The 24,768-nt window shown below is 38.1% G+C and overlaps 2 protein-coding genes across 3 annotated transcripts in view; both read left to right on the top strand.

The window, feature by feature from the left end:
- Nucleotides 1-12,496, top strand: part of LOC103813100 (macrophage mannose receptor 1-like) — a 33,010-nt gene extending 20,514 nt beyond the window's left edge. Inside the window, exons 20-29 of the mRNA XM_018909366.3 lie at nt 287-401; nt 1,043-1,224; nt 1,860-1,962; nt 3,200-3,429; nt 5,355-5,520; nt 6,890-7,036; nt 8,096-8,212; nt 9,036-9,203; nt 11,262-11,291; nt 11,672-12,496. Of these exons, the coding sequence (XP_018764911.2) occupies nt 287-401; nt 1,043-1,224; nt 1,860-1,962; nt 3,200-3,429; nt 5,355-5,520; nt 6,890-7,036; nt 8,096-8,212; nt 9,036-9,203; nt 11,262-11,291; nt 11,672-11,907 (1,494 nt within the window). The 3' untranslated portion in view covers nt 11,908-12,496. The remainder of the gene's footprint in view (nt 1-286; nt 402-1,042; nt 1,225-1,859; nt 1,963-3,199; nt 3,430-5,354; nt 5,521-6,889; nt 7,037-8,095; nt 8,213-9,035; nt 9,204-11,261; nt 11,292-11,671) is intronic.
- Nucleotides 12,497-14,257: 1,761 nt separating this feature from the next.
- The window catches only part of LOC103812784 (macrophage mannose receptor 1-like), a 33,201-nt gene continuing 22,690 nt past the window's right edge, over nt 14,258-24,768 (top strand). Inside the window, exons 1-9 of one of the 2 annotated variants that reach the window (XM_050971820.1) lie at nt 14,258-14,423; nt 16,697-17,092; nt 18,387-18,560; nt 19,535-19,693; nt 20,510-20,623; nt 21,743-21,889; nt 22,850-23,023; nt 23,553-23,710; nt 24,110-24,220. In XM_050971820.1, coding sequence (XP_050827777.1) covers nt 14,354-14,423; nt 16,697-17,092; nt 18,387-18,560; nt 19,535-19,693; nt 20,510-20,623; nt 21,743-21,889; nt 22,850-23,023; nt 23,553-23,710; nt 24,110-24,220 — 1,503 coding nt within the window. In that variant the 5' untranslated portion in view covers nt 14,258-14,353. Of the gene's footprint in view, nt 14,424-16,696; nt 17,093-18,386; nt 18,561-19,534; nt 19,694-20,509; nt 20,624-21,742; nt 21,890-22,840; nt 23,024-23,552; nt 23,711-24,109; nt 24,221-24,768 lie in introns of both variants that reach the window. The other variant, XM_009085909.4, reaches the window with a different exon arrangement.

Below are 24,768 nucleotides of genomic sequence, written 5' to 3'. Positions count from 1 at the left end.
TTCCAGTGCCTCAAAAATTCTACTTTTCAGTAATTTAATTCCTCAAAAGGTTTTGGTGGTTGTCTGCTCTTTCCCAGCAGTGACCCCACACAATGGTGGTAAGTGCTGTGCACATATCACTGGGATTGGCTGGGCCTCCTTCCTGCTGGCTGACAGCATTTGTGTTCCAGCAGATCCCCATCTGCAGCTCTTTGCATGCAGGGTCCAGCACAGAATTAATCCAAATCAATGTTCTTGATATTCTTTGACACCTGAAAGTCTGTCTAATCCCTTATCCTCTCCACAGTGTTATAAAATATTTGGATCCAGAGAAGAAGAGACACTAACTTGGCACTCAGCAAGAAGTGTTTGCAGAGATGTAGGGGGAAATTTGGCCTCTATCCACAATAACCAAGTGCAAGGTATGACACCTGAGCCTTACAGCACTGTGATTGAAGCCACATATTTCACCATCTAATGATGAGGCTGAACCTGCCTCCAGACCTAAATAACCTGTGAAGAAGGACCTGGAGGTGTTTGATCCAGAGGGAAGACTGGAGTGAGATATTATGACACTTCCCAAGTTTTAGCAAACATCATCTGTGGAAGGAATAGAATAATCTGTTCTCCATGGTCTTAGAAGATGGGATAAATTGTAATAGTTTATAGTCATGAAATGCTCACAGTTAGACATTAAACAGACATCCATCAGAAATTACATATCAGTAGTTGATGCTACCTTGGGAAAGACAATCCTTTTAAAGTCACTTCTGGCTGTGATTTCTATAATATTTCCAAGAAGCCTAAATAATTTTTATCAAAAAATGTTTTTCTTTTTTCTCCTTTTTTCCCTAAAATCAAACTGCTTCAGCTTGATTTCCCATTGTAATTTTTTCTTTTACCATTCACTCATAGCCTAATAATACTGAGGTTGGTATTTCCAATATATTTAGAAGAAAATTGGTTGTTGCTTTATTTGTAATTTGATTTACATGGAATTTGAAAAAAAGGAAACTCCTCAGGTACATTTTATTTTGTTTTTAAAATCTATTTTCTGTCTCAGCTTTCCTCACCTTCCACCTCAAGGATGTTGCCAGTGAAACATGGATTGGGCTGAATGACATTAACAGTGAGAATACATATCTCTGGACAGATGGAAGTGTTTTTGACTATTCAAATTGGGCCCCAGGATTCCCATTCAGAGATAATTTCAAGGTGGTTGACTGGAAGTATATTACAATAGAGGTAAACAGAAATAAATCAGAAAATGCATACCATAAATGACATAATGTTTGAGTATACCAGCCTGATTTCTGTCTCAGCAAAGAACTGATCTTTAATAGCTTAAAGCACAAGTGAACTGAAATTTCAAAGATCAAATTTTTAAGTTTGAATCAGAAATTATTAGGCCTGTTTAGAATCTAGGCTTACTCTCCTTTGTCAAAGTCTAAAAATGCAGAAAAGGAATCTTAACTGCTAGAATTAATTGCACTTTTTATAATTATTATATTTTAGTGAAAATATTTAGTGTTACTAGTTGTGATTTTTATTCTGATTTTTTTCCTTGTATGATGCAAATCCAAATGAAACTCCAACAAATTCAGTACAGATTACCATTAACTCCATAGTAAAAATAGCTTCAATGCATTCCAAGGAATTTTAATTAACAGAGAAAAGTTCTTGCAGCAATCTGCCAGTGAAAGCACATTTGCTTAAGATATATAATAGAATACATTTAATTTCCAACAAGCAATACATGAAAAGAACCAGAAAACTATAAAAGAAAGCTACTAAATTTTTCTCCTCACACCTATTTCTATTATTTTGCTGGAAATTTTGCATTTTATCAGCAACAATTCTACTTTTCATTTTTTCCCCAGACTGATTGTATTGCAATGACAAGAAGGTCTGCAGATGATGCAGGATTATGGGCAAATACTGACTGCCAGCATAATAAAAGCTATATTTGCCAGATGGACAGCGGTAAGTTTTATTTTTCACTTTTTCTTTTTGCTTTTGTTGCAAAACATTTATGGGACGATGCAACCATCACAACTCAGAGAAGCTGACCTCACCTACCCTGCAGACATCCACACTTAAATCACTGCCTGGCACGTCGACACTTTGAAGACAGGATTCATCTTCTTAATCATAAGAAAAATGCCCAAACCAGGTTCCTAGAAGGTCTCTGCCTTCAAAATGCCTGTTTGCTCTACTAACAGAAATGTGTAGCAATCTGTGCTTTACCCAGCTATCACAGATATAGGTGCTGAATGCAGTTAATTTGCAAATACAATACAAAAAGACAAATCCCTCAGTGACCTCCAGCTGGGGTCAACCAAGGCCAATTAAACTGATGGGTTTGCCCATCAGTCTCTATCTAGCAAGGCCTTCATATCACAAGAACAGCAATACTCAGAAGGGCAAAAGTTCCAGTTTTCTTCATGGAGCCTTAGGGTGGGAGACACATCCGGAGCACAGCTACACTGCAGAGTCTGCAGGAACAAAAACAGGGAACTGCTGAGCAGCAAGTCAAAATAGAGGAAGAAGCCACAGCTGGGTCAGATGATTCACAGCTCTGTCCCATGCAAGTGCAGAAAGCTGCACAAAGATGGCACCAGCAAAAAAAATTTGCCAGGGGGTCCTCAACAATGACTGAACACAAAGTTTATGTCTTTTCTTCTGCCCCCATCACTTCCTCTAGGTCCTTGCCTTCTACTTCTGCATATATAATTATAGGTACAAACACAGTTTCCTTCTTCACTTCATCCTATGAGGGAAACACATAGCAGCATGGTCATAAAATTTCTGTAGAAAGAAATTATTTTGAGACTGAAGTGTGAAGATCTTGTCCTGTGGTCATGCCTGGGAAAAACTTCACCTGCACTGTGGTGGGGGGACAGGGAGAGCTTTGGGAGGAGGATCATGATGGAACCAGTATTGACATCATTTCATCTGGACAGTCTGTGTCTATAGATACACACAGCTCATGTTCTGCCTCTCTCTAACCCTTGAATGTGTTTTTACACTGTAGTTTAAAATAATTCCAAATTGCCATTAAAATAAATCTCTTTGGTTTTATGTAAGAAATGCTGTTATTTGATGCTTGTGCTGCCATGTTATATGCATCTGTTACTCAAAAGTAATTCTGCTATCCAGCAGCTCATAAATTTTCACTGTTTTCTCCTCTTCCTTTCAAATTTGTACCTCTTTCCTACAGAGCCTGAACTGTTCCACCCAACAAGTGCTCCAGATTTCAATTTTGTCCAATATGGCAACAGCAGCTATTTAATAATTCCTTCTAAAATGAATTGGGAAGAAGCAAGAAAAGCATGCAAGGAGAAATCTTCAGAGCTTGCCAGCATTTTTGATTATTACAGTAATATATTCTTGCTGCTGCAGGCAGTGCAGTATGGAGAGCCCTTATGGATTGGGCTCAACAGCAATGTGGTAAGATTAAAAAAATTAATAGTTGATAAAGTTAAATACTGCTACTATTAGCAGGAGATTTGTAGCATGGACAGATTTAGAAACCCAGGAATGATGGACAGTCTCACATCTTTTGACTTCATCGATCTTAAATCAAACTCCATTTAAGGCAATGGAGAAGGATGAGAACCTTTGGTGGTGCTGGACTCTCTTTACTAGTTCTGTAGGAATCTTGGAAACTTAGGTAAAAACACCTGCTAAACTTTCAGATGGCCATTTTTAGGAGAGGTGACCCCTGCCCAAAGAGTGCAAGATGGTCAGCAGGGCTAGTGCCCCATGATCATTGGCAGCTGTAGCTTTTCCATTACGTTTTGGTTCAGAAGGGTTCATAGCCAAACCACACACCTTCAACCACACACTTTGTTATACCTGCTGGGTCCCAAAGGTTAAAATCAGTAAAAGCTGTACTGCACCAGAAGTAGTGAATACTGAGATCCAGCTCCTCCTTATTAGCTCTGTGACTGAGTGACAAATTGAGCTTCAGCTTCCCCACTGAATATGCAGTTGTTAAATGCACTTAATTATCATGTTTCTATTTCATTGTTCTTTGATCTGACTAAACCAACTTGATAATAAAAATGAGCTTTTTCATCAGTAATAGTCATGTTAACTATTCATTGTTTTTACTAATTCTTATTCCACATTGATATATAACACAGCAAAACACGTCTGAAACTCAGTATCCCTAGGGATAGTTATAATAAATATTGTGTAAAAATACCATTTCCACTTATATGCTGCAGCAACATTCTGATAAAGCCCCTAAGAAGGCTAAAAAATTGTCTGATAAAATGAATTTGTTGCTGAACAATACATATTTCCACTATTCTAACAGTGTCATCTCTGCCTCCACCAGCAAAAATGCTCACATAGGTGATCATAAGTGATGGGTAGTCACCAACCTTAAAATAAATCCTTCCACTTGCAAAAGCCCACAGGGCATCTCTACCCAAACCAAAATAACAGTATTTAAGTCCACTTGATATGAAAGTTGGCTGGTTTTAGTCATAGCAATATGATTTAGAAAGCAGCTATAATCCAATTTTGATCAAGCTTGAATCACCAGACATTCCCCTGGTACTTATAAACAAGCCATCCTTGATCTTGCAGAGTTAAGCTTTGTGGTTCCTCCTTTTCCCCAGGCAGGGAGTGACCTTGCCCTGATGATGCTAAGCTCAGTATGACCTTGTGCACCTGGCATCTCTCTTGACACAGCTAGACACTGCAGTGAGATCACACCTTATCCCCCTCTTTTGAATGGCAGCAATATATTGTCTGTGTCTTTTCACTTCTCCTTGTAATTCTTCTGATTCTTCATGGAAAGGAAAAAAGGGAGGAGGGAGAAAGACTAAACAAAGACTCAAGAATTCCTGCTCGGCATATTTCCCTTTTGCTTCTCACAAAGTAATAATTTTCTCTGGTTCCTGATAGTGATGGCTGCAGTTTGCTCCTAAATGTTTCTCCTCAAAACTGCTGGAGCTTAGAGTCTTTGTCTGATAGCCAACTCTGAGATCCATTTCCACCTGAGCTTTCCGCTGGTTTCGTGTTCTTATGGTCTTCCTGCTTTTCATGGAGATCTGATTCTTCTGACTCTTGGATGGTGATTCCACCTTACAACATTGTCTGACAAGGGACTGAGTCCTCAGGGAGCGTTATTTAGCCTTTGAAACACTTCCATGGGCTGTTCCAACATGGGAGCCATCCTGCTGTGTCTGGTTTTTATGTTGTTGAGTCCTGATTCAATCAGTATTTTAACAGTGCTAGCACAGATACACAAACTGAGCTGCCTGTAACACTTTGAAAATGTTCTCCTGTATGACTGCATTTAGGTGAAACAGCAGATAAGACTTGACAAAAGTTATGTCAAATGTCTGTTTCAATTTCAGAATTATGGATATTATAGATGGACCAATAAAAGGAAAGTAAGTTTTTCTAAGTGGGACTATGGAGAACCAAAACAGAAAATAGCCTGTGTCTATCTAGCACTCTCTGGGAGATGGAAAACAGCACCTTGTAATGAGAAACATTTTTCTGTCTGCAAAAAATCTGAGGGTAAGCAATGGCAATGACTTTTGGTTTTATGGCAGAAACCTTGCTTTATCCACTCTGCCTGAACTACAAATTTCTAAGTATACATCAAGATAATAAGGCTGGGTATGTGTGGTCAATATCTTTATTTTGCATGAAAATGTGTTATTTTGATGGAGCTGGCATTCACCAGCCAAGATCTTGCCACTTTTCTGGACTGTAGTGATAGCTGCCATGGGAGCAGGCAGATCATAGAGGTTGTGGGAACATCAGGCATCTCACATTGAGTCTAGAATGTAAAGTGTTTGGCTGACAGAAGTTTTATGGGAAGGTCTGTAATCAATGGATTCCACTGAGTATAAAATAAATTTCGTTTCTTCAATATAAACACATCATTCCCACACTGCTTGTTACTTCATTGCTATTGGATTCCAAAAAGTGGATATAGGATAAAGAGTTGTGTCTGATAAAAGAAGAGTTGGTTATTGGGCCCCAAAAAGTTCATAGGGTTTGTATGGGAAGAATACTACAGTAAAACTACAGGCAAACCTCAGCATGGGACTGGGTTTTTTGCTTTCTCATTTGTATCTGAATAACATCTGTTAGCTCTAGTGACACACACTTAATGGGAACTCAGAGTTTATTTGGGGGTTTTTGGGTTTGTTTTTGTTTTGTTTTTGTTTTGGGTTGGGGATTTTGTGGGTTTTTTAATTGGTTGGTTGTTTTTTCTTTTCTTTTTTGGGCCAAGCTTTGAACTTCATAGCTGTTAATTTGCAACTTTTGTTTTAAAACCACAAGTACTAAGTGCAAATGTTGCCTTTTCATAATGTCATTGCTTGTAGGAAAATGAGGGGTTAGTTCATAAATTATCAATGAGCCTCAGATTACTCTATGCTTTGTCAGATATAAAGATGTTCAGAAATTTGGATTGTTATCTTGAGGAAAGTATCAAACGGGAAATATCTATTATATGATATTTGATTTAAATAAAACTTATTTGAACTTTTTAAGTTTGGGAGTTTTTTAGGGGTGTTTTTTATGCTTTTTAATGCTTCTTTTTATTTATATAAATTTGTTGATTATAACAAAACAAACTAGAACCAATATTCTTAAACACTTAAGTATCCTTGAAACAGCCCAAGTTTGATTTAGTTAGTAACAGAGAAGATCACAGATTCACACTAAGTCATACTCTCACAGCTGACCAGTCCTGATCCTCATTATCACTCCTGACACTGATAAGCTCTGTGTGCCAAAGAATACTTAAAGAGAAAGTATTCTTTGGCTCTGTGTGCCAAAGAATACTTAAACACTTTTAAGAGAAGTAATTTCATGTATGAAGAACTGCCATCCTAACTGAATGAAAACATTTATAATATCTCATGTCTTTTAGATGTAGTTCCTTCTGATCCCCCCCAGGATATTGGACAATGTCCTGAATCTGATCACATCTCTTGGATTCCTTTCCGAAGCCACTGCTATAACTTCAATGCCAATGAAATGAGCTGGGCTCAGTCTGTGACTCAGTGCATTCAATCAGGTAATTATTACTTGTACCCAAATATAGAACTTCAATCTTGACATTAAGAAGAAGTCTTGAAAAAATCTTGAAAAGTAATAATGCAAAATCTAAAAATATTAAAAATAAGGAATAAATGTATAATTTATTTTTTACTGTTATGTGCTTTTCAGTTATGTTGCATTTAAGGTGATTTCCTTGTTCTATTTTTCCATCTGTGCTTGTTTTTTGTTATAATTCTTCATTCACAAAATCTCTCTTTTTAGTAAAATCTTAAATTTTATGTGATTAGAAAAAACCCACTTCTTTCTGGCTTTATCCCTTCTTTTCCATATATTTCTCTACACAATAGGCAAAGTAAATACCATAATAACAATCACTCATTTTTGGCACGGGCTGTGTGTAAAAAGGGGTTGATCCAAGAGGGGTTGCTAGTGCTGCCTGGTAGCTCCTGCTCTATCAGCAAGGCTCCCTCCAGACTGCAGAGCCCGGGAGGGAAAATGCTTCCCTCCTTCTCCTTGGAGACATCTGTTCCTGGCCAAGGCCAGGAGCAGTACCTTGGCACTCTCTCACCTTTGCTGCTGAGTCATCAGCTATCTCATCCATGTCTCAGGAGGCCAGGAAAGAGAAAATAAATGGATGCTTTGTTTTACCTTTTTAGATCCTCTTAGCCCTCTTACGCTACCACCACTGCCACAAAAATTCATACATTGGTTTGAACTGCAGATTTTTTTGTGGCACAGCATTTCATGCTGCCTAACATTCTGTCAAACCATGAGGAACAAATAAATCATCACTCATAATTCCTATGAACAATAACATCCAGTCACTTGAAAACACAGCGCACCTTGTCTGGTGTTTAAAAATCATCATCTTCTGTGTGCCTGTGTGTCTTTCACTTCAGATGAGATCTCTCACTGTCTGTGCTGCTCCCCTTCAGTTGGACACTACCTTGTGGTCTCTATTTAAATTCTTTACTCCCTATCAGTGGGAGAGGTTTTTTGATTAAGCTTAACCTGTCTCAAAAGCTGCAACTATGTTGGAGATATCTCCAATCGTCTTCCACTGTTTATTTTGTAGGTGGTATGTTGGCTTCTGTAGAAGATCTGTATGAATCAAACTTTTTAATTGAACATGCAGATTTATATGCAAGCAAGACAAGTGGCTTCTGGATAGGAATATACAGAAATGTAAATGGTAACTATTTTAAGTTCTCTAAATAATCATAAACAGACTTTATTAATGGGGGGAAATTAATAAAATTAATAGGTTTTAAGCAACCAATTGAAGTAGAGTTGGAGTTCAGACCTGAGTCCTCTCAGAGGTTGTCTCCTATTCCTGGTCTCTGAGAAAGCTTTTCCTGTTGGGGAAAAAGTCCTGACTGGCTCTCATCTCTTGGTTGGGGAAGACTCATTGGGACCTGTGGGACCAGCATCAATATCCTCTGTGACTCTGTATGGAGAAAATTAGGCTGCTTGCTAAAGCATGCAGTAGAAAACATGAATCTGGAAAAAAACACTGTTATCAGACTACAAGGAGTCAGAAAGGGATTCTTTTCAACCCATTGAAACATCAATTTTTTTTTTTTAGAGTTTATAAAAAAAAGGTTTTAATTTTAACTAAAAGTATAATTAGCATTACAGTAAAAGTTGTTTGATTTTCATTGAGTGCTGATGAAATAATAATTAAGAAATTTTTAACAAAAATTCTGAATTTAACTTTTTTCAGTTTGAAATTTTAATATCCTAGGCGAACATATGGAGAAATATAAATTAAAACTGTGATATTAATATAACTGATAAATCTGCAAATCATAATTTGGGAAAGCAATTATATTCTTTTTGAGACAAGAATCAAATGAGATAAAATGCATCAAAAAAAAAACCAACCACAGATGGAATTTCTGAAGGAAGTAGTGTAGCTTTATAGGCTGGAGAAAGTAATATTATGTCAATATTCACTGAGGTGAAGACCTTTCCTGTGGATCTATTAATATTGTTACTAACATTTGCCACATCAGGGCAGCTGCTTTGGCAAGACAACAGTGCCTTAGACTTTGTCAATTGGGCTGAGGGGCAGCCCCTGGGGGACGAGCTGGATTTCTGCGTGGAGCTGTCTGCAGCCACGGGCTACTGGAGTGTCCTGCCCTGCTCTTCCCAAAAGGGCTTCATTTGTAAGAAACCAAAGAGTAAGTGACTTCTTTAATATTCACTCTATCCTTTTATGGTTTTATTTCAATAGTAATAGCACTACATGAGTTTTGCAAAAGACTGGCAGAAATGTTTCAATGTTCGGACAAAAATAATACAAGTGTATTTTTTTTGTTTGCCGTGTTTATGATTTCTTGCTTCATAACCTCAGATTTTCTTACACTTTATTTTCTTACATAAATATTTCCTGAAAAAATTCCAAATTTCTTTATTTTTTTGTTCCACTCCAACATAAACACATTTTTTTTCTACTGAAATTCTTATTTTCTTTTTATGGAACAAGAGTGGCATCAATAATTTGCTACTCTTCCTCTTGCTGTACTATGATACATGCTGTTCCAGCAAGAGATGGATGAAGCAATTGTATTTAAATAGGAGTGGAAGTGCAATTCAGAGAGCCTATAGTGACCTTTGAAAAGAGTAGAAGTGTTTTGGTTAGCTTTTTTTTTGTTTTTTTTTAATATTGTATTTCTGTATAACTGAGCACCATCTGCTTTAGTCAGGAAGTAGAAATATCAGAATATTGTGAGCCAAGCAAGCATGTGGTATTTTGGAGTTTAACTGTTAATTCTGCAAAAAAAAGTCCAATTTCCTGCCCTGTTTCACAACCCCAAGGTTCAGGATGTTTCTGAGGTCCAGTCCTTTCCCTCACCAAAGCAAACCTGCAGCTGGTGGGGGAAGCAGCAGGCACAGCATTGTTCAGAGCACGTCCTCAAAAGGAAAAATCTGCTTTTAGGACAAAGCCTAGTTTTCTTTGCAGGCAACAGACACTACTGAATGGCAGTTCTCTGCTACCAGATATCAGAAAGCAGAAACTCACTATTACCACCCTTTATTTGTTGGGTTTCACTGTGAGTAGCCCTGATGTGCAATGCCAGGGTATAGAGGGTATTTATTCCCTGACACCTCCTTCCCAGCAGAACGGCTTTTCAGCACAACCTGGTGTTTATTTCATCACAGCCAAATCTGCGCCTTTTCCAGAGATAAATTTAGCAGCTGCTTCTCCTTCATGCTGACAAATACACAGAGCCCAATGCATTGCCCTGGCCCTGCTGCAGCAGCCCGGCTCCTGGAGCATCCCTGGACTCCCGCTGCCCACGGGCAGAGCCGTGGCCATCACCCAGCATCACCCGACAGCTCCCAGCATCACCCAGCATCACCCAGCAGCTCCCAGCATCACCCAGCAGCTCCCAGTATCACCCAGCATCACTCAGCATCACCCAGCAGCTCCCAGCATCACCCAGCATCACCCAGCATCACCCGACAGCTCCCAGCATCACCCAACATCACCCAGCATCACCCAGCAGCTCCCAGCATCACCCAACATCACCCAGCATCACCCAGCAGCTCCCAGCATCACCCAGCATCACCCAGCAGCTCCCAGTATCACCCAGCATCTCTCAGCATCACCCAGCAGCTCCCAGCATCACCCAGCATCACCCACCATCACCCAGTAGCTCCCAGCATCACCCAGCATCACCCAGCATCATCCGGCAGCTCCCCCCCAGCCGGCCGGGAAAAGCCTTGCAGACGGCGCCCTCTGTGCACAGCCCGGCAATGCTGCACAAGAAAGCTTGAGTTTATACGTGTAATTATAGATGCAAATAAATTATGGTAGATTGAGACCTGCTGGGTCTCAAAAGAGTTGTGTGGGATACAGAAAAGCTCCTCGGCAGTTGATCAGGTTTTCCTAGACTCCGCAACAAACAGAGCCGGTGGAAAGGGCAAGGTTACTTAATCGGGAGAAGAGTCCCCTTGAAACAGTCAGGAACCACTACTACTGAGCTTGGAGATATTCTGGTTGTTACAAAAGAAGCAAGAGGGGGGATTTATTATGCAAAACACTGCAGTTTTATTCTAGGGAATATGGGGTTAAAAAATCTTTCGTGCCTTTTCAGCTCTCCTAATTTAGCAGATGTGTTTCCAGAAGTAAACATGATGTGCAGGTTACCAGACCTTTTACTAATATGAAACTGTCAGGAAGAAAATGTGACCTTTCTAGATTTTGACTAAACATTTGTCTTTTTCTTTGACAGCTATTCTTAAAGCGGCTGGAAACGTGGAAGGTAGGATTTTTTTCCCCTTCCAATTAATTTCAAAGATATGTGCTTAAATTTAATACTATTTATTTAATTTTAATTTTTTTTTTAATATGAGATTTATTTAATTAGTTGCCATTGAATTCTTTCCCAGCCTAATTTATCAGTAGCTGCAAGACCCTCAGGGAACCCCAAAATAATCAAATTATTTGGCAGATTGATCACCCCCTCTCTGATCCTCCTTTTGTAAGATCCTTCTTTTGGTAATATCTGTGAGGAAGTCTGACACAGAGAAATTATAATAGATTTTCCACCTGGTAATTAAGGAAGAAATTATAGTTTTCAATAATATATTTCTTTGTGGCAGCAGCTCATTCATTTTTTATTTGCTTTTTATTTGTTTACAGATGCCAAAGCCAGTGGTCACCTGAATATATGGATACTACTTACCCTGGTCCTCATAATTTTATTGGGGGTGGGCTTTATGATTTATTTCTGTTTCAAGATCAAACCTGGAAGTGGAACTGGAGGAGAGGTGAGGCGGAGCAGCAGGCAGCTGGAATCCAGCCATGCCCCAAGTGCAGGGGACAAGGGAAGTGATGCTACCAGCAACGAAGAAAAAAAGGAACACAGTGTTGTCTGATGGGATAACACAGCCAAACTAAATGGTTAAGCTGAAAAAAATACAGCTGAACTAAAGGAAACCTTAGTCTCTCTTAGGTGCATGTAACTTTTACTATGAAGCAAAATTGGCAGTTACTCCTTTGGGAAAGATTAGGAACTATTGCTGTATGCTCCTCAATAAATACTCTCAGGTGTTTATTGACTTTGTACTGTGCAAAATAGGTAATTAAGCAAGCAAGGAAAATAACAGAACTAGTGGGAATTTGGATTTAAAAGTTATAGGTTACTTATTCAGGAATATGTGACAGCATCACATACAGAGTCAAGACTTACACTGATTACTCTTTGCAGAGCATTCAGCCCTAGTTCCTGTACTTTGAGAGTACCTCACCATACTGTTCTGAAGCATGCACACAGTTACTTAAGTGATGTTTGGAATAAACAGAGATTTACATGAATTGTTTGCCCCCATTGCTGCCCTTGTCTTATATCCTTAACACAAATGTCTTCCTTGTGATAGTATTGTAAGTGAAATGAAAAGACTTGTCCTTTGTTCATGGCTTCAACTTGAATTTTTCAAAACAAATAAACCTTTACATACAGTCTTATTCTATGTCTTTGAGTGTTTTTTATCAATTGTGAACAGGAGACTATATCAATAAACAATCTATATATTACACAATAACATTTCAGTGTTTAATTAGAATGTGGAGATGATACATGGTTTGTTGATCTAATAAGTCTTCTTCCTTAAAAAAGAGGCTGGCAGGAGGAGACACAGAAACGTGAACAAGGCATATGACTAAAAAAGCCATAAATAAACTAGAAAATAAAATAGTTTCCAAATAAATTTTGAAAGAATGCATTCCTGGTTTTATTCCACTTCATCACTCAGTTTAGGACAGCTTTGCTTACTATCCTCCACCTCTCTGATAAATGGGCTGATAACTGGGCACTGTGTCCATGATTCAGGCCAGTAAAAGAGTGGGACACAAAACAGTGCTTTGATAGTGAAATGTTTTAGAGATTTACTGAGATGTTTAAGTTTTCTAGGTATTCTCTGATGTCTATGACATTCTGAAGAAAAAAGATCTAAAGGATCTCTGGAAATTTCAGACCTTTAGAAAGTGCATAAGAACTGCAGAGGAGATGTTACATTGGATTGACAATTTATAGATATGGCAATTAAACAAAGCATATTGCAGAGGATAAGGAATAAAGGCCACTTTTTACTCAAACTGCTTTTCATGACAGTCCTCTTGATCTTTTCTCCCCTTCATGTAAGTGACAAAGAATACACTTTTTTTTTTTAATAAATATGGAACTGAATTCTCTGCTGTTTGATGGCTACTGATAAAGGCAAAGTAAATGAAAAGAATAAACAGATGAAAAAATCCAACTTAATATCATTATTTGAATGTTTTATGTTTTATATTGATAACACAACTGCAGAGACTGTATTGTGTGAATGAGTTTCTCCTATCTTTTTAAGTGGTGCTTTGCTCTTGCAGAAAATACCATGAGATTTGTCTTCATAATAAAGCCAAGAAAAATGAGAGGAAATGTGAAGGGCAATTTCAGCTGGATTTCTTTCCTCCCTTTTTTTCCAAAATTACTACGAGATTGTACAGCATAGCTGTAGTTCATTTACACTTAATAAATGACTGAAACTCACTTGTAAAATTTGAAACTATTCCTCTATTCTTGTCTAATTTATGCTTGGTACAAAGAAAGAATAAAGTAAGAAATTTCATTTGTACTTTATGAATGAAATAATTTTGAAAGGCAGTTTTTTTCCAAAATCACAGAAAGATTTGTAAAGATTTGGCTCCTTTGCATTGGCTCTTCTAAGATAAATTCAAATGAAATAACAGCACACTAGTTCTACTAGCTGATACACCAGATATATAAAGGCAGGTGGATGCATTTTGTCAAGTCACCGAGTGAAATTAAATTGTCCTGTGGGGGTTAATTTTTCATACTGAAATAGCCAATATTGCTCACTACATTAAATTCAGTGTATCTTTTGCAGCAGTGAAGACCTTTCTGGCTAAGAAATTTGCAGATATTTTTCTCTGAGTTTCTCAGGTACATATGTCTGACATTTAAGATACATCCATTTAAAGTGCACTCCCTGCTTCTTTGAGGGTCAGTATGTTACAATTCCAGCACAGAACCAAGAAAATTAAAAACAATTCAGTAGAATGATCTTGAACTGTTGAAACTTTGCCACTTGCATTTGAATGGATGGAAACTTCACTTTCAGATGCAAAGTTTGAATTTTGTAATTATTAATAGATTTCAAAATACCACATGTGACAGGATATTTCCTTATTTAGAGCCCAGAGTTTTCTCTTTCAACTAAAAATCTCCAAAACCGAGAAGGAGCCAGCACCAATTGATTCTTTATGGACTCTACTGCAGCAATTAATTTCATCTCAACTCTTTGGGAATAAGAAGACAGAATGAAAAACTTGACCTTTTCTGCAGTTTTAGTTTTCCTCTCATTTGTTCATACTGCCCTTCAGACACTCGGTGAGTCTATTTTCTACTATCCCCTGCAGAAGTGGATGTGAAAGTGGGCATCTTTGTTGTCTTGCTGGTTTCTCAGGATCTTTCAGAATTTCACATAGATTTACTACTCTACATTTCATATTTCTGCCAATGAAAGTGGTCCACAGAAGTTTCCACAAAACAGATATAGAGATGTTGATTTACTTTTAAAGAGAGGAGAATATCCAAAATGGGGTAAAGCTGGGAATCAGGAGTCAGGACGGAGTCACATATGTGAATAAAGATTGCCTTCTGGGTACAACATATTTATTGGTTATGATTGCTACTATAAATTAGATGGACTTCACAGTGTGCTTCATAGTCTTTGTCTACATGTGTGACTGACTCACAAAAAAATTAAAAGGATAAAGTAATTAAATAGGTCCTTGCATGTGTATCTCCATGCTAAGGCATGAGATTGTGTGGAATGAGGTGGAACTTGTGGATTGATGTAAGGTGTAGCAATGTGGCTGAGAAGAAGCCAGTAAAAAAATGGAAATATTTGAGAGTCAAGAACAGCTGTGGAATAACCATTATTACCAGCAGTAAGAGTAAAGATGAGAGGGATACTTAGGGCTCTGAAATTGGCCAAAGACAGATCACAGCTCTTTTTTTTAAGTAAGTATGATGATAATTTTCAAAGATGTGTTTATTTTATCCTTCTGTTCATTAGATTTGTGGAGTGGGGTACATATCACAGCTTCCAAAAGCAGACACTGTTGTGATCTGTGACAGCATTACCCTGTGCAAAAAGGGGGTCTCTCACCTGCTCTGTGAGTTCAGAAACTGACCCAAAAGCAGAAACCTCACTGTTTCCAGTAAGAACTCCTATTATTAGATTCAAAAATTCAGTGTTTATGGGACTACACTAAGAACTTATTTACTGAGCAGTAAGAAATTAAAGACTTTATAATATTTAAAACCTTTTGCCTAAATGGACAAGGAAAGAAGAAACTAAGCCTCAGCTTCAAATTTAGATTTACAGAAGTGAAAGTCCTATATATTACTGAGCTGGTCAAAGTAATACAGGGCCCTTCTGGAAGAGCTCAAGAACTATTCTTTCTCTCATACCCTCCCAGAATTTCCCAGAGACTTTCTCCTCTGTTTGCTACCCCAAAACTGGCTTGCCCTAACATCCTACACTTGTGCTAAAAATTTACTTTCGTGTGTGGATGGGAATGTCACTCTTGTGAGCTATTCTCTCAGATGGGCATGGCAGTGATGCTGCATCTCTGTTCCCAGGTGTGAATTTGAGGCACAGAGGGCTGAAGGGCAAACCCCTGCCTTCCTGTTCTAGAGGTTCTAGAATATTCCTTGTTGTCCAGATTTCAATCCCTCATGACCCAAAGCCAGTGAGAGCTGCATGCTACCTGACATTTTTAGGAGCATGCAGCTGTTTGCCAAGGAGGACTTGCTTTGTGTGTCACAGCAGAGCTGCAGTTCTGGACAGCCCTTCCCAGCAGGGTTTACTTATCTCAGTGGATTACAACATCAGGCTGCCTGTAACCCTTTGGGAGCGTTAACAATCTGGTGTGGCACTCACAATGCACAGGCCCACACCTATAGTATCTATATAGTATCTATATAGTATATATAGATATATAGATCTATACAGTATCTATATCTATATCACTGTTCGTGTGACAATACTTGTGGTTTATGGTGCTAATTATGTTGACTTCTTATGATAGATGTGCTGAGGAAAGGATAGTGGATCAAGGCAAGGTAACAAGTCACCATTACATGGTTTTTAATTCCAAAAAAAATCCCCACACCATAACAGAACATGTAAATTCCAGAAGGAGCAAGATTCACAGAAGGCTTGCTCACTAACTCCATTAAGCACAAATGGGACCCCATGGAGACGTATATCACAGGAGCTAAATCTATAATGCATGAAAGTGATGGCCAACTTCCAATTTTTCTGTAAAGGTCTCTTTTGGAAATCTTGAATGAAATGTGCATTTCTGAAGAAGATAAAATTCCATAATTATAATCACATATTTGAAGCTGTCCTAATGTAGTTATGTGTTCTTATTCCCCTGTATTGTGTTCCCATGTACTTACTGAGCTGTACTTACTTTTCCTTCCCAGAATGAAATGTGTCTTTAAAATGCCATTTGATCCTTGTAAAAATTTGCAGCCTCCTGACATGAGTCAGATCACCACAGAATAAACAGCACATATTTCTCCTCACTAGCTCCCCTTACCATGTGCTCACCCTAACCAGTTATTCTGAATGTTTTGTTTTACAGACAAGGAAATATTCTTAATATTCAATGAGGATACTAAGTTATGTTTAATTGCTCAGAGTTCTGAGGCAGTCACAACAGCTGCTTGCAAGAAAAACAGTGACTTACAAAAATTCAGGTGGGTCTCTGATCATCAGTTAATGAGCGTGGCGTTTGCACAATGCTTGGGAGTGCCCAACAAGAGAAATCAGGCTAAAATTTCTCTGTACCCATGCAACAAGAAAAGTGAATTCCAGAAATGGGAATGCAGAAATGCAGCCTTGGCAATCCAAGGGGAAGATTTATTTCTCAGTGCTGGCAAAAAAAAAGAAAATATTGCGCTGAAAACAGGATCAGAGGCAATGGATAAATGGAAGATCTATGGAACCATGGATAATTTGTGCTCTCAAAGCTATGAAGGTAAGGTTTAAAGGGTTTTTTTGGTGGTTTATTAAATGCACTTGTTTGCCATTAGAGATAGGGTCTTTTGATTTTTTGCCCTCTTTAGCCTAATACCAGCTTTCCCCCCTGAGGCAATGGTGGGCTAGAGAATGATTAGTTCATTTATTCAGGCCTGCATCACTTCATTCTAGAGAAAAACAGCTGCTTAGGTTCAGATAGAATGCAGTATGTGTGAAAAATGTGCATATTTTTTGTTCTTTACTTTTAAAGCAAATGTGAATGCAGATTTTTGTAATTGTTAGTGTTAATCACTCTTCCCAGTGGTGCCTAGCAATAACACAATGGGCAGAAATCAAAGCACACAAAGTTCTGCTTGAATAAGAGGAAGAACTTCTTTTACCAAGCACTGGAACAGATTGTCCAGAGATGTCGTGGAGTTTCCCTCACCAGAGATGTTCAACAGCCATCTGCACACCATGCTGGGCCATGTGCTCTGGGATGGCCCTCTTGAGCTGGGAGCTGGACCAGACAACCCTCTGTGATCCCTTCCAGCCTGAACCATCCTGTGATTCTGTGACTTTGCAATCAAAGCACTTTATTTACCTGCATACTATTACTACTGAGATTGTATTTGTATTATTGGATGAAAGAGAAAAAAAATCTCCAAGTTAATTACATCAATATTAAATGTAAGGAAATAATTCCATGCATAGTACCTTCAGTTGCCTATGAGATTTTGGATGCCAAAAATTCCCACAACATTAAGCCACATGAAGTGGTAGTTAAGGCACATGATAAAAAGATAGTATTAGATTTAGAAAATTATATATGAGACAAAAATATCTATATTATATTGTATTATAATGTACATATTATAATATAGGTGTATATTATAATAGTATAATACAATATATTATATGTAATAGATAACATAACATATATTCTATATTATATATAGTACATATAATATAATATATGCAACATAATTTTTATATATGCACACACATATATATAAAATGATATCATAATATATGGGGTATAAATCGCTGCAACTCTTTCATAGCTGTCTACAGCATGAAACTGCTCAATCTCTAGCTGGTACAGCTGATGATGTAGCCCAGAAGCAAAGGGTAAACTGTGAGACCTACCAACCAAAAACTTCTGTGGAAGGCATTGCCCAACTGGGGAACTGACAGCAGTTCCCCAATTACACTGGTGTAACACTTATCATGCTTTCTCCACGTAGTCACATGGAGACTACAGACACACATTTTCACAAAGCTATATTAAAACTTCTCTTTTGCCCCCTCAGACCTGTTTACACTGTTGGGAAATTCCAACGGAGCTCCGTGTGCCTTCCCCTTCCTTCTGAGTGGAAGATGGTACGCTGAGTGCACAGCTGCTGGCAGGTCAGATGGTTTGTTCTGGTGTGCAACCACTCCCAACTTTGACGAGGACCATTTGTTTGGGTTCTGTCCAGCTGCCAGTAAGTCCCACACGCTGACATAGACCCTGCAGCACAACACTGCTATGTCCATGAATCAATATTGAGATGCTGTTAATAATGCTGTGAAAAGCCTGAAAAACCTTGCAGTGGCCAAAATGTCTCTTTCATGCAATAACATCCCTGCAGAAGTAACAAATCTACTAGCTAATAGCCTACAGCAAGGTTCAAAGCTGTCTGGGTGTGTCCATCAGTAGTTAAGACTGAGGCAAAAACAGTGTGCTTTAAATATGACTCTCTTCAGCATAGAATCACCTGACAACTGAGATGCCATTCACAGTGGTGCTTTATTGTAGTCAGGCTCAAGACTGAGCTGAGTATTTGAGGTGTGGCCCCTCCAGTGCAGAGCCCAGAGGGGCAATCACTGCCCTGTTCCTGCTGGCCATACTGTTGCTGATACAGGCCAAGATGCTCTTGGCCTTCTTGGCCACCTGGGCACTCTCTGGCTCACCTTTGGCTGGTTATCGACCAGCACCCCCAACTCCATTTCTACTGGCCACCTTTCCAGCTACTCTTCCCAAGCCTACAGCATTTTAAAACATGTTTAGTCATGGCATAATTTCACAAGAAAGGTTTCGTTACTGCAAATGTTTGTATTTCAGTTGTGTTCCAGCCAAGAATAAACTTGGGCATAGCCTATGAGCTTCTGAAGAGGTTCTCAGGTTAGACAATGACCAAGACACAGTTTTGATTTACTGGCCTCTTTACAATATTCTTTTTCTCCTGAGATTAAAAAATTTGAAGGGGAAAGTGCAAATAAAGGATGAAAGGCTTATCACTGATAATGTCATTGACACACTCTCTTTTCTTAACAAAGATCAGATAACTTGTGGGTCTGAGCCTTAATTGCTCCAAAATGTTATTTCACAAAAAAGCTTGCAGTTAAATTTTGCCATAACACTTTGTTAAAATGTTTATTACAAACTGAGGTACTAAATCACCTTTTTCTCACACAGACATTGACAGATTTTGGAGTACAGATCCTTTGACAGGAACCTACTACCAGATAAACCACCAGTCAGCTCTCACATGGCACCAAGCAAGGAAGAGCTGTCAACAACAGAATGCAGAATTATTAAGTGTCACGGAGATACATGAACAAATGTATCTAAGAGGTGAATTAATAAGCAAGATCCAGTAAAAACTCTTTTGAAAGGTTTTTTTGACTGATTTCAAAGGTTTCAATGCTTTAATCACATTACAGTGAATAGCTGATGTAAGAAAATGGTATCTACACTAATCAGAAATAACAAATTATAATACATTAAGCTTTTTATCCATGGAACTTCAGTAAGTTGTGGAATTACTCTTTGAAATTATTTATATTATTATTGTTATTTTATAAAAAAATATCTAAGGATTTCCAGCTAAATTAGCAAAAGTTAGCTCACGCTCAGAAAGCACCACAATAATCCCAGAAAAGGGAATTAAAAGAAGAACCATTTCAGGAGACAGCCATTATATGGCAATTACATTATACAACATGTTCTACGATTATATTTTGTGTTAATAAATCAGTGTTCTTCATGTATATCTAATGAAATAGTTGTTTTGAAATGCAATACAAATTTTATATAATTACAGATTTACGCACACTGTAGAACAAAGGTCTTATATCAGTTGCACCTCAAGCAAGAAAACTTACAACAGTGTTAATATTAGAAATTCAATCTTTCAATTTTCAAAGCTTATTTTTTATCTATAACTGTGGAATAGCAATAAGTTCAGATAAACAAATGTGTAAAATAACATTTTTCAATTCTCTACCCTCTATCTACAGAAAAAAACCTCTGAGTTTATTACCAGTAAACATGAATTCTGTACTGGGCTCACCAATCTCTAGGCAGATTTTTACTATCTTCTTCTAAACTTTAGAAATGCTAAGTTTTCCTAGCAAATCTCATTAGAATTAAATTCTTTTGGTTATCTAGATTTGATTGACAGCAAGAGATCCTCTCTCTGGATTGGGCTTAACAGTCTGAATCTCAACAGTGGTTGGCAGTGGAGTGGTGGCTTTCCCTCCAGATACTTTAACTGGGCACCAGGTAGTAATCTTTCTGAACAATTTTTGGAATTATAATTTGAGAATTATGCTTTTCTTCACTAGATATAACTCACAGAATTTCAAGCAGAAGACCTAAATAACCTCATTTCCTATCAGAGGCAGATAGAGTAAAGCACCCTAGTTGAGCTGTATCGTACTGGGAATGCCTTCAAGCCAGTGAAATCCTTTACAACTTTCACAGGGTCATCAGACCCTGCATCCTGCAAGGACTCAGCTGCCAGTGAGCATTGCTCTTGCAAAGCCTTCCTCTTCACTTCTTACGCTTTTTTACTCTTCTTCTCTCATTCAAGAGTTCATGGCATTGAAGGTTTGTCTTTGAAAGTCAATTATTGCCATGGCAACAGTTGGTTGCAGCAAATTCTGAATAAATTCAGGAAGACTGAAGAATTTTCAGTCTTCCCAAGACTCAGAGGAGCCACCTGCTTTTACATGGCACAGAAGATGAAGGGAAAGCCCGGAGCTGCTGAGTCTGGTGGAAGATTTTCTGCCTTCTGTTGAGCAGGTCAAATTCCTCAAGCTTTGCAGGGCTGAGAGTTTGGCTCTCAGGTCCCTCAGCCCACAGCCCCAGGGCTCCTGTGTCCCCACACAGTGGATGTGGTCATAAGCTAATCCACACACTTCCAGCTCACTGCAGAATTAAGTTGTAACTTCTGTAGGGAGAGGGGGAAAACAGTAATTCATCACACTGTGGGCCTCTCTGAGAAGAAAACACTGACCATTCCCCAGGGAGAGTGGTCTTCTGGAAAAACTCTGGGGATGTTGGTGGAAGAGGCAGGCAAAGGAGAGACAGCAATTGTGAGGGAATGTCAGGAGGTTCTGCTTGCAGCAAGGAGCAAATCTGCATTCAAATTGCAAAGGGACGTGCAAAAAGAACCACTATTCTGTAATCAAATGTGTGAATTATGCAATAAGCATCAAAAGAAATATTTTGATGGGTACTTCTAAATTACATTTCATTATCTCTGGTAGAAAAGTAATTGTAGGAGTGAAATAATGAGCCCATAATTGACACATGAAAAGGTGATCAGTAAATTGCTCTTTTAGCTGCTGACATAAACCCTGTGCTACATAAAATTAATTTGGTTTTTATCCCATAAAGGAAGCCCTGAGCCTGAGTCTGAAAAACTCTGTACAGTACTAAACCCCAGAAGAGATGCTAAATGGGAAAACCATCCATGTGAGCTGAAACTTGGCTATATTTGTAAAAAGGAAAAATCTCCAAAGGATCCTTTAATTCTTCCATCTGGTATGTCAAGCAAATAAAAAGCCTTTTGATAAAGGCATAATTTGTGTCACTAAAGTTAAATTTAATGGCTATTTAAAATAAAAAGGAAAAGCAAGCATTGAAATTCAGTTTTCTGCTATGATGACAGGTACAGAACATAGCATATTTTTATTTCTTTAGCAAAATATATTTAAATACTGAAAATGTTCCTGGAGCCCACTAACCACACAAGCATTTTTTACTTTATGTTATTATTCACAATTCCAAAGGCACTGGGTTAAGCCATAGAGTTTCATGGAAGTATCATGGTCTGTATGGACATGAAAATAAAGTTAGAGGTGCTTCACCCCTCCTGCAGTGCATTTTAATAGAAACATTGAGGTTTGTCAGAGAAGGCTTGGGAAAATGGCATCAGTAGGCTCAGAGCAAATTCTTGATGGCAAAAGACGGCAATCTTTTTAGATTGCTATAAATATTTCTAAAATTTTGATCTAGAAAGATGGCAGAAAGAAGCTTCCTTTGGACCACTTTTCTACTACACTTCTCTGAGGTTTATTTAGTGAGAGTTGGCATGGAAAGCCAGGTGTGCAGAGAATGACTTCTGCTGCAGTAATAATGCCTTTCCTTTATGAAATATAAAATCATGATTGGGGGGAGTATATTGTGTGGAAATGCTGCTTATGAAATTCCAAAGTATTCCTCTGGCCAGTGAATACTTCACACTAGTGAAGCCCAGTAACAACTGGCTCCAGTCTTTTCCTCTTTTGTTTAAATGCAGTGTGCTTTCTCTAAAAGTACCACGAGCAACAACATACAAACTAAAATTCACGTGTGAGGAATGAAGTACAGCTTATTTGTTACCACCTCCTTTTCATTTCAATTCATTAATTAGCTAAATTTTAAATGTAATTGCAGTTATTCTAGACTTCAGTTTGCACCATTTAAAAACTTGAAATATCTATTGATTTTGAGGAGATGCAGAGTCTGTTCAATGCCCAGAAGAATGGTTGCCCAATGGAGGTCACTGTTTCATGATTCATAGAGACCCCAAAGAATGGAGAGAAGCTCTAATCTCCTGCAATGAGAGCAGTGGTGACCTGGCCAGCATCCACAACCCTGAGGAGCATGGCTTCATACTGTCTCAGCTTGGCTACAGTGAGTGTTTCTGCAGGACAGTGTTTGGTACAAATAGAGACCTGTACAACTAGAAATCTTACAGGATTTAAATAAAATAATTCTTTCTTGATTTTTATGAATATTTGTAGGTTAGAAAAAATGTGAAAGCCAAAAAAACCCACAAGCGGAGTCATTATGGTGTTTTCATTTTCATTTTAATTATTTTCATTTTGATTTTCATTTCTTTTTAACTGCATGAAATTACTTGAAGGAAATAACAGCTCTAGTCACTGCAGCATTTGGGTGGATTATCTGCATCAGACACCTAGTAGCTGTAGATATAGTAATGTACTTAACTGATAAAGCTGACAAATCTCATTTCCTGCTGGTATCTCATTTTTAACTTCTTGAAAGAAAAATGAGAATTACATTTTAAAATAAACCCCTCTATCTTTTAATACAGATGAATTTGCATTGCAACATTGCAGTTTCAGCTCATCTCCATAAAATTTTGCTCCTATGGACTGTTTCAACTTGGATAATAACAGAAATGAATTTCTGTCCTTAGGAGCTGTGGATGAGCTGTGGATTGGCCTGCACGACCTCAAAATCCAAATGTACTTTGAGTGGAGTGATGGGACTCCTGTGACATATACCAAGTGGTTGCCTGGAGAACCAACCCATGAAGTCACTGGCCAAGAAGATTGTGTCATTATGGCAGGAAAGGTGAATCATTCAGTGTGGCACTGCACTATTCGACTTTTGGCTGTATTTCTAGAGAGATTTTTAATGCATCTTAGCATAGTTGCTAAGTTGCATGGAGTCAATGAATTATCTTTATTTACTCAGATATATGGTTGCTCTAAATTAAATTTCAAATGAAATTCCATATAAATAGTAAATGTTCATATCTGATTGTGAGTGTACATTATGTGCCAAGCAAACCTTAGCAGTCTGGCTGTGCTACTTAGCTTAAGATAACATCCCTTCCAAGCTCAGATACCTGGAATCCACTAAAAAGTACAGCTATTCACATTGAAACTGTATTTTGAGAAGAATGATAATGTTTCTAAAGTAAGAAAGATCTGCCTCACTGTTTCTCACCTCTTCCCAAACTGCAACTAGGATGGATACTGGGCAGACAGTTCCTGTGACAGGAAGTTAGGCTACATCTGCAGAAGAGACCCACTACAAGGAGTTTCTCAAACAGCAAAGACTGATCCTGCCTGCCTGAAGGTAAGAAGAAAGCATAACCAAGGATCTGGTTAAAAAAATTTCACAGGCTCCTCTTGATACTGAAATGATCTTTTTTTTTTTTTTTTTTTTTTTTTTTTTTTTTTTTTCTTTCTTTCTTTCTTTCCTAACAAGTGTTATTCCAGAACAAATTAAGGGTGATAATTTTCACTACGTTCCCATATAAGGAATATATGTCAGGCCCATTACCTCTCAGAACTTTCTGTGAAAGGGGCTAAAGCCAATTCTGCATATTTGTTATATTGTTCTGCAACCATCTGTGGTTATTGAACATGTAGTAGGGACTGGTAACAATTCTGGACTGTGCAGCATGATGCAAGATGATGACAAATCTCAGTACTGAAGCCAAAACAATAAAATCCTTTTTAAAAGTGTATTTGTTTTGAGCAATTATTGTATCCTACCACTTTTTTTCCTTCTTTCCCTCTTTCTACTTTCCTATTTACTCCTATTCTATATTTAGCAACCTTTCCCACAAGCCCATAAGGGGAACAGAGCTGAGACTCATTGTGCCCAATGGAGTCAAGCAG

The sequence above is a fragment of the Serinus canaria genome, chromosome 2 (assembly GCF_022539315.1).
Source record: "Serinus canaria isolate serCan28SL12 chromosome 2, serCan2020, whole genome shotgun sequence".
Taxonomy (NCBI): domain Eukaryota; kingdom Metazoa; phylum Chordata; class Aves; order Passeriformes; family Fringillidae; genus Serinus; species Serinus canaria.
Note: the sequence above shows the minus strand (reverse complement) of the source record. Positions and strands in the feature narration are given on the sequence as shown.